The 16,391-nt window shown below is 39.0% G+C and overlaps 1 protein-coding gene across 4 annotated transcripts in view; it reads left to right on the forward strand.

Moving 5' to 3' along the window:
• Positions 1 to 16,391, forward strand: part of vps50 (VPS50 subunit of EARP/GARPII complex) — a gene marked incomplete at its 5' end in the record, with an annotated part of 91,130 nt that overhangs the window by 27,295 nt on the left and 47,444 nt on the right. For all 4 annotated transcript variants that reach the window (XM_079232182.1, XM_079232183.1, XM_079232184.1 and 1 more), the window contains 4 exons: positions 1,618 to 1,660; positions 3,096 to 3,194; positions 6,407 to 6,547; positions 15,080 to 15,212. In XM_079232182.1, the coding sequence (XP_079088308.1) occupies positions 1,618 to 1,660; positions 3,096 to 3,194; positions 6,407 to 6,547; positions 15,080 to 15,212 (416 nt within the window). The remainder of the gene's footprint in view (positions 1 to 1,617; positions 1,661 to 3,095; positions 3,195 to 6,406; positions 6,548 to 15,079; positions 15,213 to 16,391) is intronic.

Raw genomic sequence — 16,391 nt, forward strand, 5'->3', positions numbered from 1 at the left:
TTGGATTTAGTTACCGTGAGGTAGACTTAGAGATTGTGAGTAGCACTCAGTTGGCATTTGGTACTTTATACTGTTTGGTCGTTTAGTTCAGACGCTGATAGTAAGTAGCTTCTTATAAACTCTTAACCAAACTTCTTAGCTCATGACATTTATCCACATTGTGCTTACTGGCCATATGTTAGTCTCCAGTTGTGGAAACAACATTTTCTTGACTTTGTTTCAACATTTATTAGCTGGTTTTTAATTGGTGTGTGTGTCCTGTCTATCATACCTCTACAGCTGGGGTGTCAAACTCATTTTAGTTAAGGGGCCGCATGCTGCCCATTTTGATCTCAAGTGGGTACCAGTAAAATCACAGCATAATAACGCATACATAATGACAATATTTCTCTATGTTTAAATTATTGGTGAAGGTTTTTAAATGATAAACCCTATTTTAAGGTATATCTACAATAAACATAAAGACCAAAAATTCAGACATCAGCCCACTGTTTACCTGCCTGGGCTCTCCTCTGCAGACTCCATCGCAGTTGAGCAATATGTGTAGTAATGTCAGTGCGCTAATCAATCGTGACTCTGCGTCAATGCCCATTATTCAATCAGAGGATCAGTGGTTCGAGCCCCAGCGCAGCTTTTTTTCTTTCTTCATTTTAACAATTATCCCGCGGGCCGGACTGGACCCCCTGGCGGGCCGGATCCGGAGTCGTATGTTTGCCACCCCTGCTCTACAGTATGTCACACACACACAAACACACACACACACACACACACACACACACACACACACACACACACACACACACACACACACACACACACACACACACACACACACGCGCACGCGCAGATAAAAAAGGCTTACAGTGCATCACGTTTTGAAATTGCAAATGCTCATTTCGTCACCTGTTTTGCAAACGACCTGTGGGACTCGCTCTGCAGTCTCCTGTGTTTCTCTGCCCCCTCCTTCTCACTCCCTTCACTCGATACCCAATTTAAGCTAAAATGCCTAATTAGCAATTTGTTGAGGACACTCTCTCCCTTGGGCGTCTTCGGTCTCACAAGGCACAACATAAGTGCAGGCTGACCTGAAAAAGACCCCAAGCAAAACAGAGGCAGGGAAACGGTGGAACAGAGGATGGTTATGAATGGGTGCAGTGCACGAGGAACCAGAAGGGAATTTAATTGATGTCTCAAGGACGGGCAAAATAGTCGTGATTTCGGTTGCTACTTTGCAACTTTTCAGTTGAAAGCATTTCCCAGGATGAGGCAAAATCTAAGTCAGTCCAAGGGTGGTGTAGGCGTTTTGCATTTGTGATATTCTGGTACATACACACTTTTGATGTGTATGACCCTGTTTGTATGAAGGAGGAGAATTATGAGACACATGGCTGCAGTCTGTTAACAAAGTGGTTCTACTTTAGATGACTGTTATAATAATTACTCATATAAGATCAGTTGATAGCTATTTTCATTATTGAATCTCAGAAGATATAATTTGCTTGTGTTTTATAATCATATTATGATTTTTTGACTGTTAAACTGTCAAACAACAAACAAAGAATTTTTTTCCGAATAGAGTCGCTAAATCTCAATAATCTCCTTTTTTTCTTCTCACAGCGAATTGAATTCCAAACTACAAGACACTCTGGAGCAAATAGAGGTATGTACCTTCCTGCTTTATCTCTAATTATGTTATTTGAGAGCGATATCAGTAAAAAGGTTTAGCAGTGAATAAGATTGTGCTCATCTTCCACAAGCCCTCATCTGAAAGAAGCAATTTATACTTCATTTTGATAGTTTGCCTTTCTCATTCTGGGTTTGCCAATATTGACACATTCAGACCGTAATTATTGTCTGTGTGCTAGCACAGCGAATGATATCAGTTTCATCTCTAGCTGTGTCGTGATAAAAGGTATGCAAAGCAATTTTCTCTGCACCGCTGCTGCGCTTGAGTAGATTAATTACTTACAGTTTTGTCTGTACACAAGAAAAAGGCGTGCATGTACACACACACAGCCGCACAGCAAGGTGCGCGTTAGTTTTTCTGTCAGCATGAGTTTGTGAATAATCAAAGCAAAATCCTCTAAAATCACAAAGGTAAACGCTTGCACAAAGCACACAGACACACACAGACACAGACACAAACACAAACACTCATCAAGAGTAGCATTTTAGTATTCAACACCTTAATCCTAAGAATGCCAAGAGCGAAAAGCACTTTACATATGTATACGCATAAATACATATGGTCTCCATATACACCATGTACCGTGTGCATGCTTTAAGAATAGCGTTGCCACTGGTAGTCAGCCTTGTGTGTAATCTCTGTATTCATATGCAGTACTTGTTTCCGTTTTGTAGTCCAAGTAGTATTGACCAATCATTTTCGAGCCGGCTTCGGTTGAATGCAGGTAAACGGTCTGTGTGAAAAACAAAAGAGGCTAATGTATCATCAGCTATCATTTTTGTTCCATCACATCAAGTTAACAATCATGATAACCAAAAACTACAATATCAATGTATTTACGAGAAAATTATTTGGTTTTCCTACTTCATATACTGAAATTATTGTAGAAAACTGTCAGGAACCAAACACATTTTCAAAATCTACATTTATTCATCAAATGACCCATCATAAAGCATTAATACATTTCCTTCAAGTGCTTTATGGAATTAATTGTTCCAGAAGGTACGTCAACGGTAGTCATTGCGTTATGTTCGAGTACAGCTTGTATTTGTCAGCGCTATATAGTCTTTGAGGTTGTTGCACATCCCTGTACATCCAAACTTCCTTCTAACCTTGACCTACTTCCTTTCCTCTCTTGTTGGCTCTTTGTCAAAGACGAACACACACACACACACACACACACACACACACACACACACACACACACACACACACACACACACACACACACTCACTCGCATTAGACACCCACACTCACTCGCATTAGACACCCACATCCACGTCCAATTACCTGTAGCCTTCTGTGGTAGCTACACATCTGCACAGCTATCTCTCTAAATCCCTGGTCTTAACATTGATAATCCCTCTCTTTTCTTTTCCTTTGTCATCTATCTATTTCTGTTTCCAGGAGCAGCTTGACGTCGCCCTGTCGAAGACTTGTAAGCACTTTGATGTTTCGCACTACACCAAGGTCCAGCTGGCCTACACGCTCCTGGGCAAGACACAGGTCAGTGGTTTGGCTCGTCCCCAGGGCCACGGAGTGGGGCTGAATATGACTGAGTGTGATGGTCTGATTGTTGTCCTCACTTTACGGCATATGTCCTTTGGTTTGACTCTCGCTCTTTCTCTTATTGGGGAATTTCTTTTGTAGATTGCGAGCGGGTTATGCTACTCCTGTCCTTAACCGTATTTCAATAATATAGATATTTTTGGAGACGATGTTGTTTCCTTACTTTCACGACCTTTTGCCACCATTTAGATTAGAACAGTATACAAAAACCTTCCACAGACAGGCTTCTTAAATCATTATAGAAGACATGATAATGTATTTTGGTTTGTTTAAGCTTCTCTTTATTATTCCACTCCGGTGAGTGAGTGAGTGAGTGAGTGAGTGAGTGAGTTCAGGGTTAGTAGAGAATATCTTAGGCCACAGGGCATGCATGTCATCCTTTGTGATTACGTTATGCTCTGCTTTCTGTCAATCATCTCACACTCACTGTAATCACCCACAAAAAAGAACAGAGCTCTTAAAAAAAAAAAATCCTTGGATATTATTTAATAAGCTCTCTAAACATAAAAAAACGGCTAAGATGATACGGTCACAACAACATGTTTGTATGGGCCATTTCTTGCACCTCATTTGAAGCTGTTCAATTTCTAGAGCAGCAACCACAATACTGTAGTTTGAAGAAGAAACATCAAGAACTATAACCGAAAATGAAGAAGATATTATCTCGTATCGCTAGTGTCTTTCTTTTCTCACTCTCTACATTTCCACAAGTCCCATTCCTGTCCTTATATTTTTTTTGTGAACAAGTATTGATCTCTAATGCCAAGGCTTCTCTGGTTAATAACCCACTCACTCCATCATCATCTTCCACATCTCACTTGGCCCTGATCTCATTCTTCTGCCTTGAGTTACATTTCTTTCCCTTTTCATCGCCCTAATCTTATGCTTTGTTCTTTGGTGTAAAGCTCCCACCTCCTGTTTCTCATTGCTCTCTGATCTGGGTAGTCAGTCAAGGCTTGAGTTGTAAGCAAGAATGAAACACTTTGTGCTTCCATAATATTTTGTCATCCATATAATAATAATAATTGTTGCTTTTCTATTCCAACTTGCTGAAATTAGTAGCCATCCAACTAATGATGATTGTTAACAATGATGAGGCAGCATGTTTCAGAATCAGAATCACCTTTAATGGCCATGTAAGTTTGCACATACATGGAATTGACTCCGGTTTCACTTTGCTCTTCGTACTTATACAATTTAAACTGTCCAGAAGTGAATGCTGGTCATCTTAATTATGAAATGAATGCTGCCAACGTACACTTGGCAGCATTCATGCGTCATTCTCATCCTGGCAATCGCACAACAACAAACCTATTCTGTCTTTGTTTTGCAAAACCTAAGCCCCTGTTGATCAATACAATGCATGCCTCTTGACATTAACAGCCATCCTTGAGGTGGAGAGGAGTCATCAATGCTCGTTGAGAATCTATTGTGTTTTTCTTATGACTGTGATAATGAGTATGTTCAGACTCGAAGGCTTACTGAAGAGTTGTTCTTGGCTGCCTCTTGCCATTGCTCCTAAAGGCTTGTTGTTGTTTTCTTTCTCCTTTTTTTCTTCTTTTGCTTGCACTGAATTGGTTTGTCACGCTCTCTCTTCATCTGTGTTTCTCACATTGAGCTTCAACTATGATCTTTGGCTGAATCGGAGCTCTTACTGCAGTTTTCTTTTGATGCAGTGCACACACAGTTACAATTTTAATCTTCATGAACTGTGTCATCCAAAAGGTAATCGGCATCACTAAGCTCTTGACCTACAGTAGCATGCCACCTCAGACCATATTTTCTTAACACTGGTCTCTCTGGCTTTAGCTCTCATACCACACAGCCATAGCCTAATGAACCTGACATCCAGTTTGCTTTTCCAACATTTGTCTGACAGAAACATCTGCTTGTTTAGTAGACGTAGGTTCAGATGAATGAGTCTGTTTGCTTTTGCAGTTGATTGATAAGTATGTCTAAAGATGATGATTATTACAATATGAGTTGCTAGTTGACTCCTTTTTCATGTCTACAGTCCATGCTTTGTACAGCCAGCAGTTTTTATGGTGTTTCTTTTAGCCAGATGAAGTGAAACTCCCTCCAGAAAGGAGGGATGGAATGTTTAAATTACATTTATGGCAGCAGGCAGTCAGAACAGATGGGGGTACCATTCTTTGGTCGGTGAGCTCGCAGTAAGACAGTATAATTGCACTGTCTGTGCCCACGTCTCCTGCGACTCTGGTGGCCTCAATTCACTCGGGTCTAGTAGCGATGCTGTATGTGGGAGCTGCAAAATGGCAATTGTAACTTGTGAGAATAAAAGAGACTTGAATTGCAAAGTCACAGAGCTCAGTGCAGTGGAGTAAGATTGTATTTCAAGATGTTATTGGTCAAATCATAGTTAAGAGCAATTTTAGTCTTTACTTGCTAAATTAAATCCCTGATTATTAATGAGGAATTAAGTGATGAGGAAATCGTACTTTGCTAAAAAGTTGGCTCAAATTATGAGATGTTGGTTTGTAAATAAGTCACAGTTTGCTAACATATTAGCCATATCATCTTAATGAAGTGATAATGTTAATGCTTAATTTAACAGTCAGAGTAATTGGTGGCATTTTTAGGGATTAAAACACATAGATCCGCACACCAAATAGCTCCTGTTAAAGGATTTACTTGCAGCAAAGTACTGACGAACATTGGATGTGCGTGTTTTTCTTATCGCTCATATTGGACATTTTCCTTCCTCATTTTGATGAAATAGCTCTGGGTAATCCACACGAGGTGATTGTGAGGTGAGTTGGTTGTGCTCCAAAACATGGCAGGAATATGCCTTTGCCATTGTATTTTTCTATTTGTTCTTGGTCGTTACAACTTTATAAATGACAGCAAACTGAGCTGGTTTCAGAAATGTGAATCATGGAAACTGGTGTACCATTTTCACTCGGACTTGAACCAGGAGGCCTCTATGCACATTTCCCTCATGACGTATTGTGTAGCTAACACAATATGTCTGCAAATGATTCAAAATATCAAGTGTACAGCATGACTCTCCAAGAAGTTTGATTTGCAATTTCCCTGCTATTGGCCTTTTTTACAGATCCACACTGGCCGATGACAGTGACATCTTAAACATTATAGTTTTCATAACAGTGTATTGGTTCTCTCTGCAGACTGCTATGGACCAGCTCCACATGCACTTCACTCAGGCCATCCACAACACTGTGTTCCAAGTGGTGCTGGGATATGTGGAGCTGTGTGCTGGCAACGCTGATACCAAGTTCCAGAAGATGCAGTACAAGGACCTGTGCACGGTAAGAGTGTGTGTGTGTGTGTGTGTGTGTGTGTGTGTGTGTGTGTGTGTGTGTGTGTGTGTGTGTGTGTGTGTGTGTGTGTGTGTGTGTGTGGCCGATTTATTCCACCTGTATTCACCCATTCTGTCTGCAAACTGTATCATTTTAGCCTGAAAAGTTTCTGTTCAGTTCCCTTTGTTTGATGACAGTGAAACCTAATCACTTTTTTACTCAGTTAGGTGAAAACTTGCGATAGAACAAAAAACACCACCTGCAGAATGCTGTGATGAAAGCACATAGGAGTGCTACTTCTATGTGCTTTCATCACAGCATTCTGCAGGTGGTGTTTTGAGTAAAAAAGTGGTTAGTTTTCACTGTAAAGTGCTACATAGGAGTGCTACGCATAGTATGCCTCAGTTTTTCTTGTATAGCCTTGTAGCTAAGAGAAGAATGCCTTAATTCATGACAAAGGATTCTACAGATTTTCCACAAAGGTGTAGAAGGGAAAGCGATTCATACAACGGAAAGACAAGTATATTGTATTCCCTCAATATTAGATAATTAATCTTGCTCACAATACAGAACCAATGCACTGCAGCAGCAGCACTTTCTGACGGGGCTCTCCATACTGGTCCACACGCCTCAGTTCCCTCACTGTCGTTTTCATTCCCTCCAGATCAAAATACTTCACATTTGCATGGTCAGCAGGCCATAACTTCAGTCAATTCATCATTAGCTTTGCTGGGAGGGAGCTTGTGTTGCAGTCTGACCTAAAGCACTGTGCGGAGGTGTAGATGGAGGTATAGGGAAAGGTTAAGCGGTCTCTCTCGATGTGTCAGTTGGGATATATTTTTACCTCTCCCTGACTCTCTAGTTCCATGTGTGGCCTTGCTGTTTGACTGCACAGGTTTTTACTATGGACATTGCCAGCAGCTCTCTTATCTAAATTGCCCTGCCCTTTACCTCTTACCTTTGTGCTACCCCTCTTCCTCTCCACTCCTCACCTCTTCTTCCTCTGTTTCCTTTTCCTCCTTCTTTTTTTCCTGTTTATTTTCCTTCCCCAGTTGGTAAGTGGCATGGAAAGTTCAGTATATATATATATATATATATATATATATATATATATATATATATATATATATATATATATATATGTGTATATATATATATATATATATATATATATATATATATATATATATATATATATATATATATATATATATATATATATATATATATACACACACACTTGTTTTTTTAAATCTAGTTTAAGGCTTCTTTTGGTTGGATTCACTTAAGATCCAGAGGAGGTCAATGGTACCCCACATTCAAGATGGCTAGTGGGATGTTCTCAGTGTCTGAGCTGAATAGAAGATTATCAGTTTCTCTGTCACTTCAAACTGGGTTTCAGCACATTTTTGTGTCGCCATGGAAATATGTAAAAACTAGTGTGAATTTTCAGTGGGATTTATGGGGAAATATGAATTATCTTGCTTGAAGTTGATGGCCAGGGTAAGGTTGTTTACTGTAGCATACTGTGTGTGGGATTCCCTGTGGGTGTGATGAAGTGATGCTGATTCATATTAATTAGTGCTCAGTAAGAGTTCTGTCTCATTGTTGTCGGGTGAAAGCTTTCTTGCAAAGACGATAGGCTTGTTAGTTTCACCAGCAGCTGCTGTTGTAAATGATGTACTCCACTGCAATCTTTCCTCTACCAGAATGCACAGACTGGCTGTGAAATACAGTATATCAAAGCAGTGACACTAATGTACTGTACTACAGGAGTCTTGATAGTAATACCTGTTCTGTAACAACAATACAATTTGCTTATAAATGCTGTTGACCATAACTTTAAGTGCATATTTATATTTTACCGGTATTGTAAATAAGGTGGAAAATTACTTGTCATAAGATAATAGTTGCCTCTCGGACAGCTCTTAATATCAAAGCTTTTATTAAAGTCACTTTCTTGTAATATCATCAGTTGATATTTGTGAAAAACATTACATATAAAAAAACATTATTATAAAAACATTACATATACAGTAAAGCTTCATCTATAAAGCAAGCTTGTTTTTAATCTGTTATCTTAAATGAATAAAGAGATAAGATGAAACACAATTTCAGAGAGACTGAATGATTCAGATTCGTTTGGCGTTTCAGGGTAATTTTTCACAAAATAAGATAATCGGCCTCACATGACCTCAGCCTCTTTTTTAATTAAAACAATTAATGGACTTCTTTCATACTTCAACTATCTTTCACAAACTTTTGTGATGTTGTATATTTTATATTCAGTTTAACTCTTTGAATGTCAAATGGAGAACCTTCAACTGTCATTATGCTTACTGGACATCTGTATCATGGATCCCCTCAGATATTGTGTGCATGCAACTGTTGAGACACACTCTAATGTTTACTAGTCTTCGATAACCTTGAACACCATACTGCCTGGATGATCCCACTCATACCCAACATATTCACACATATATAGTGCGTTACACTCTGGGCTGTGTGATCATGATTGACAGGGCAATCACATCCACACACTGACGCACACTCAAATGAAGAGGTGTGTGTGTGTGTGTGTGTGTGTGTGTGTGTGTGTGTGAATATTCACACACAGTCAATATGTGTCGCTGGCCACATTTGAAGCCTGTCTACTGTAGTATTGTGATTATTGGTGATCAGATTGTATATTGACAACATAAGGGATGATCAACAATTTACTATCAGAACTAAGATGGACAATACAAAAATGTAAACAATCACCCAACTGGCTGCAGTGAATTTTATGGAGAGAACAAATGTTCAGCTTCCTTTTACTTCTTAGGGTAGATTATTTTATTGCACCTGCCTTTAAAAAAGGAGGGCTAAGTGAAGCACCCATGTGAAATAAGTGTCTATGTAGCTGATGACACACACACACACACACACACACACACACACACACACACACACACACACACACACTAGACAGAAGGGGTTTTCAAGTGATGCTCAAAATCTGAAAATGGTTTTGAAAACCTGTCCTTTTGAGATTTCTGAGTATTTGAAAGAACCTTCTCTGAGGTTGTTTAGGATTTTGTGAAAGCAGAATGGTCATTTGTTGACTTGTTTCCAAAGACTCTCGTTCGTCAAATTCTCTTTCAAATCAGCAGAAAATGGGGAAATAATCAAAGCAATGCTTTCCACACTTTCAACAAATGTCAATGATTTGCTGTTGAGCAAGGATCGGACCAACAGCTGCTCCAGTGGAGCTGCACAGGGGAGAGTGTGTTAATATTGTGGACTTGTATCAATATGATACTTGGTGTTTGTGGTGAGGAGCAAACTTATTCTGCTGCTGTTCCCCTGATAAATAAAAGTTAAGGAAATGTTAGAGCCACATTAGACCTCCTGAACTTGCCTCTTAGTTATGCAACTTAAGATTCAAGGGAAATGGGAACATTCAGAAAGGTCGGTTCTGATTGTGAAAGGGTCTTATTAATTTTACATCCACATCTCATCATTATTGGTCAGTCTCATTCCTTATCATTCCCCTTGTCTGTCTGTCCTATCATAGGCTGTAATCAACATCGCAGCCTCTAGAAGCTCCTCGTGTTCGCCTTTTACTATCGTTTTTCGACCTGTGTTACAGACAGCCATAATTTCACCCCAATAATATCAGACAACTGCTCAGTAACCAATGGGGATCCATCCCACTCCCAACTGTGCATAGTCCCATGATTTTGATACGGCTGACCTTCAGTGCAGTCATATATCTGAAGTATGGACCATTTTGCGAGGCTGTGGAGTGGATGCTAACACTGCTGCTTTGTCATGTTAAGCAGTGCCATTATTCTGGGCTGGCTTTTTGTGTTGAGTTAATCATGGCGGCTGATAGCTTCATTACAGAGTGAAATGAATCCATTGCCAAACCCTGTGCATCATATCATCCCACCTCTTATGGATGGAAACTGGTCTTGCATTGTTTGTGGTTCATAGTTTGTCACAGTAGTGATAGACATCGACTGAATGACTGCAGCTGATTATTTTTTATTCTGTTTTTTTATTCACAGGCAATTCATTAGATTTATTTCTTTTTAGTTGCCTGAATCCTTCTTCTGTGTTTTGAGTAGCAAGAAAAATGTCTCTCTCTGAATTCCACAGAGACTCAGTCAATGCCTTTGACAAAGTTGACATGTGCAATGAACCTTGTTGTTGCGCATGGCAAGTTTTTGTGACGAATCACTTTAAAGTACAACATGAACCACGGAGCAGATGATCATAAATATGTCCCTTTGCAAAATCTCCATCTCTGTGGTGAAGCACTTGACAACTTCATGAAATGTAATGAAGATAAAAAAGAAACATTGCCTGAAACTATTAATTGAATTATCAAAAGCATCATTAGCAATAGCATCGGTAAGTAACAACTCAAGCAAAAGCATCTTTTTTTTCTTTTCTTTAAAGGTGTGCCACAGGGTTTAATATTGGCTCTTTACATTATACATAAGTAATCGAATTGTCCACTTTTATGTAGATGATAATTGTATTTCACATTGATTTACTGAGGACTTTATTAACTTATCGATGATATCCAGAATGCTACAAAACATCTGAAACGTGTCCTTAACAACGACAATGATTTTGGGTACAGTAGAATCGGTAATATGATTTGTGTTCACAAAGTAATTTCAAGAGAATTTTCAGATATATTTGCACCAAATTGTGTTTACGAGCGTGTTTGTGTGAGATTCCTCTCTCGGAGAAGGTGTGCTGTTCTTTGTTTGTTTTCTGGCACAGCAAGTCTACAGATTGCCAACTATGTTTTTGATCTCTTGCAGGTTGATTGAGGTGTTTATTTGTTCATTAATTGAGGCGGGTGTGATCGTCTTTTCCTGGAGAAAGCGAATCAGCTAAATCTGGGTTGCCTGCCCTCATTGCACATCTCTTTTGTACAATATGTGACATTTCTTTCATGCGCACACCACCACATACACAAAGGAGTCAAAAGCACTCACTGCTTTGTCTTTTGAAAACCTCCCTGACACCACTCGCCATATGTTATGCGCATAATGATGGGTTACTGTCTTCAGGACACCAGAGCCGAAAATAGATCCCAAACCTGCCTCCTCCGAGCTCTCATCTCTGTACTTGTTTAGAAGACTACTGTGTCCAGGAAGGTCAATGAGAGAAGTTTATTTATTTATTATTTGTTTCTGTGTAATCTAACGGCAGGTGGAGCATGTCTTCTGTCTGTTGTCGCTTTTTATATGTGCACACTGACTAATACAGAAGTGCTGTGTAGGTGTACATCTTCTCATCAAACCCACTGAAGATCCACATTCTCTCTCTCTCTCCTCTCTCTCTCTCACCTCTCTCTCTCACTTCTTACCCCCTCATTGTCGCCCCTCACCTCCGTTGCCCGGCAACATGCTGCTGTGATGTGGTTCACTGGTGGAGAACATGGGATGTCAAATGTAAGCCTTGTTTTGTCCAATCTGGTTCATGAGCTTACCTGTCTGACCGGTGCTTTGTGACTGAAGCTGTGTTTATCTGTATTTGTTTGTCTCAGGTTCGTCTCTTAAGCACTGGTGCTCAATTATTTTCATTGACTGTAAATTACATATCTAGTATAGTAGAAACTATACAGTAGTTCTACATTTATTATTATTATTATTATTATTTTTATTATATAATTGCTGTGTTTGTTAGTGCTAGTATTGATGTCATGTTTGAGAGTAGATACACAAAAATAGAAGAGACAGAATATTGTTATATACTAGTACAAGTACTATTGATATTGCAGGATAATTAAAGTTTGTTTAAGTGTTATTATGGAGCAGTCCAGTGTTGATGTTGTTTCTTCAGAAATCAGGAGGGATTAATTTTTTTTTGTATGACAATTTTGTCATACTATGTCGGTAACGCTCAGGCCAATAGAGGGCCACATTGACAGTTGCAGCTGTATGCACCGTGTACTTAACAGGGACTAGAACTAGACTGCAGTAGACTTGCATAATGCGCAGTGACATAACTTGGAAGAAAATCGAGGTGACTCTCAATGACAGCGCGATCATGATTATTCATCGTGATCGTATAATCTGGTATTTATCGCTTTACAGACTTTAAAGCTTTTGTTTTTGTACACACCTGACTGCACATCCTGCTGTCGCAATGGGTGCCATAGAATGCTTTTTAAAAAAAGAAGAAAAAAACCTAAAACAAGTCTTGGTTCCACTGTGAACAGTTTGCTGTGGTCACACAGGTGATGAGGTTCATTGTTACAAATACATTCTCAGTAAGAAACAGTGATATCCACTGTTGCAAAGGTAGTACATGCTCTTAAATTTGAGTGCAGTTAAATCAAATTCAAATGAGGATTTATCACACTGGTAAGTGCATAATTGATTGTCATCATTGGAGGGTTTACAGGGTGTTTTTGTTTTTATATACTATTCAGAGGGGATGGCTAAACGTGTTTGAAAGCATCACTGTACCTCTAATAGTCTGTGCTTTAATGCAATACAGTAGATTAGAAGCTTCTTTATTTAAATAATGTTGACTATCTAATTTTCACCCTTTTCATTTCTCGAGCTGCAAGTGTTTGCCTACCTGTTGATCTGTAAAATGGTTACATTTCTGAAAAATGGCCTTTTAAATTCATATAATTTCAACCACCGCTCTGCTTGACAGTGGTGGAGGCTGTTGTGCAATTTAGCTGTCTCGGGCCACAGCTCTGTCATCAACATCTTCTGAGATGGCGATTGTTACTTGATTTCTTGCAGAGTTGAGAGTAACTGAGATCTCTCGCTGAACTGTTCTGTTGAGAGGTTGTCCTGGCAAGTGGCGGTCTGTCACTCAGGGACTCTGACGTGCCAGAGACGAAAGCCAGAAAATGGAGTGGGACTTTACTCCTGTTAGTATGTGCACAGTTGGGGTCTTTATTAAAATTGATCATCAGAGTGTGAGGTTTGTATTATTCACAGTGTGCTTTTGTGAAAGGAAGCAGAGGTCTGCAACCACTTACATGAAGTAAAGTGCGGCTGCTGTCGACAGCACTGTTTGATCTGGCAGTGATTAATTGGTGTCTGGACATGTTGACAGGACTCTACTGGCGAGTTGTTCAGTAGAGCCGTGAATGAACTGTGTCAGTGGCTACTCTTGTGCCAGCTGCCCTTTTAACACACACATCTTTCCAGGCAGTTCGGCCTCCCGAGAGCTCAGAATCTGACGCGGTCATCTGTTGGATGTGTGAAGAAAAAACGCCAATGTGCATTGTCCTTTGAGTTCTTTCTCATGGTTCCCACGTGTCCTGGAAAACCTGGAAAACAGCTGACTGATTTACCAGTCATGGAAAACACGTGTTGCCTTGTACATTGTGTAAACATTCTCCTACAGTATTTTCCAGTGAACCAAAACACCCAAATCCTCAAAACGGATAACATTGCCATCTGAATGGGCTGCGTATGTTCAGGATTGTATTATGACAAATGGACAAGAGTATTTTTAATAGACAGCTCTCGGTTATGTTGTGGCAACGCTGTGAACACAACCCCAAGTCACGTCACATGGCCGCACATGCAGGTTGGATGAAGTGACAACTTCTGATTATATATAACATTATCCTTCAAATGTGAATGTGTCGCTGCTGGCTGGTTATGGTGGGAGTTTTTATGATTATATTATTATCTGATCAATTTGTTATAATTTCTATGCATGTGAGATGATTTCATAGATAAGTTGTTAGACCCTGTTTTTTTAATCATACAAGTTTGCTGTTTTATTTTAAATTCAGCACCTTGGTGATATTCTAAAGAGTTCAATGGAATTGCGGTAATTGTATGGGTAGGGGTAGATCATTTTTCTGTTATCATAAAAAAAACATAGCATTAGAATTCTCTTAATAGACATCATAATTCAGTTTATTGGCAGAATGATCTATAATATATTTTTTCCTGTTTAACTTAATAATGAATACTCCAATGTACTGCTCAACGCAGTATCTCATGGTGTGCAGAAATAATAAAGTTGCCATCTAATGAAAGCAAAGACTCACTTCAGGCTTCGTGCATATGGACATCATATATGAGCTGATGTATTGTGTTTCTGATGTGAAGACAGTGGTTGATTATCCACCTGCATGGACATGCTATAGCTCTACACTACTCTCTGTGGCAGCCATTTGAGAATCATCTGTATATGTTCATTTTGAACTCAAAGTTGTCATTGTATAACTAAATGTGCATAATGTAATTTTTTTTAATCAGTCCTTTCGTTAATTAGCTCTTACATAAGATGAAAGGGTTTGGAGTGACTCCAAAAATAAATGTTTTCCAACACAGTGTCCTTGAATGATGAGTATAAGCAGGCTTTAATTAGATTAAAGTTGATCAGCTTATTTTTTTGCTTTGAGTCTCTTCCTGAATCTTCTAATTAATTAGTTGTCCAATTCTTTTTTTCTTCTAGGTTAGTACAATACATTTATGACACAAAAATAGAGTAATGCAACATAAAACATAAATGAATATACTGTGTAAAAGAGCATCACTTCTCTGTTGGCAGCACATCACCGTGGACAGCTACATTCCCTGCCTGACAGATCTATGCAAGGCATTGTGGGAGGTGATGCTTAGCTACCACCGCACCATGCAGTGGCACGAGGAGCACGACCAACACGAAACCACACCCACTACAGGTAAGGGACTATACCCGTTTAACCCTACGACCTTATACTACGCAACACTGCTCTATTTGTTCTGACCTGCCAAATACAACAAAGAGGTGCACAGTTCCTTTGTAGAAGCACTTAGATTAAGAAATATAAGATACAATAACGACCTCTCACATACCATGACTTGTAAACCTCCTGTCTTGCAAGATACTAATATTTAGTGCCTAAAACTCTCCTTCCTTTTCATGTCTCTTTGCCCGGCAAATGTGTTTGGCTTGTCATGTCCGTTGGTCCGTTTTATTTTCATGAACATGATATCTCAGCAACATCTTCAAATTTGGCACAAATGTCCACTTAGACTCAAGGTTGAATACATTTTGGAGGTCAACGGTCACTGTCACCTTGACATAACTCATTAATTAATATGCTAATTTTTAACACTTAATTTTTGAAAACGGTCAAATGAGGAATTAATGTCATTTTGGACAGACATGGATGTAAACTTATAGGTAGGTGTACAACCGCGAGGCAATATTCTAGTTTTCTTTTAAATCGCTCATTACTGTTATGTTTACATTACTGTTATCTGTTTGTCTGAGCACTTTTACTTAATTTAATATCTACTTCACTGTTGTTGTTGTTAATTGTTGATTGTCTCATCTGTCTAATGTTATGCACCTTCCGGCAAGAAAAAATCCTCGTCTGTATAAACATACCTGGCGAATAAATGATTCTGATCTGAAATAAAAAAAGACTTACTCACAAAGCATAAATTCTAAGCTAAAAAAAAAGTTACTTACAGATTCAGATTTCAAAGACTTGGTATGAATGAGGGTCAGCTTGGCCCGGGAGTGCCACTCTTTCATGGCTGTGGGAAATCGACATAGAGTGGGTTTATCAGCTTTTTAGCTCACAGAAAGGAATGATTGGCATATGAAAAGAGTATTGAATGTGTGCAGTAAAGTGGTACGTGTGCTCAAGAGGCGTACTATTTTTCAGCATTGACTAAGCTCCCTTTTCAGTGTAGAGGTCATTGAATGAGTCGGTACTGGCATATTGATGTTTGATCACACTGTTATTGATAAAACACCTCCTTTCTCCAATAATACAAAGAGATGTTTTACTTATACAGTTGTGCATTATGTATACATTTTTAGAGCATTATCAAATATAAATGTCCTAATTACTTGAATACAAATGATA

This window comes from Taurulus bubalis (assembly GCF_910589615.1).
Source record: "Taurulus bubalis genome assembly, chromosome: 16".
Classification (NCBI taxonomy): Eukaryota; Metazoa; Chordata; class Actinopteri; order Perciformes; family Cottidae; genus Taurulus; species Taurulus bubalis.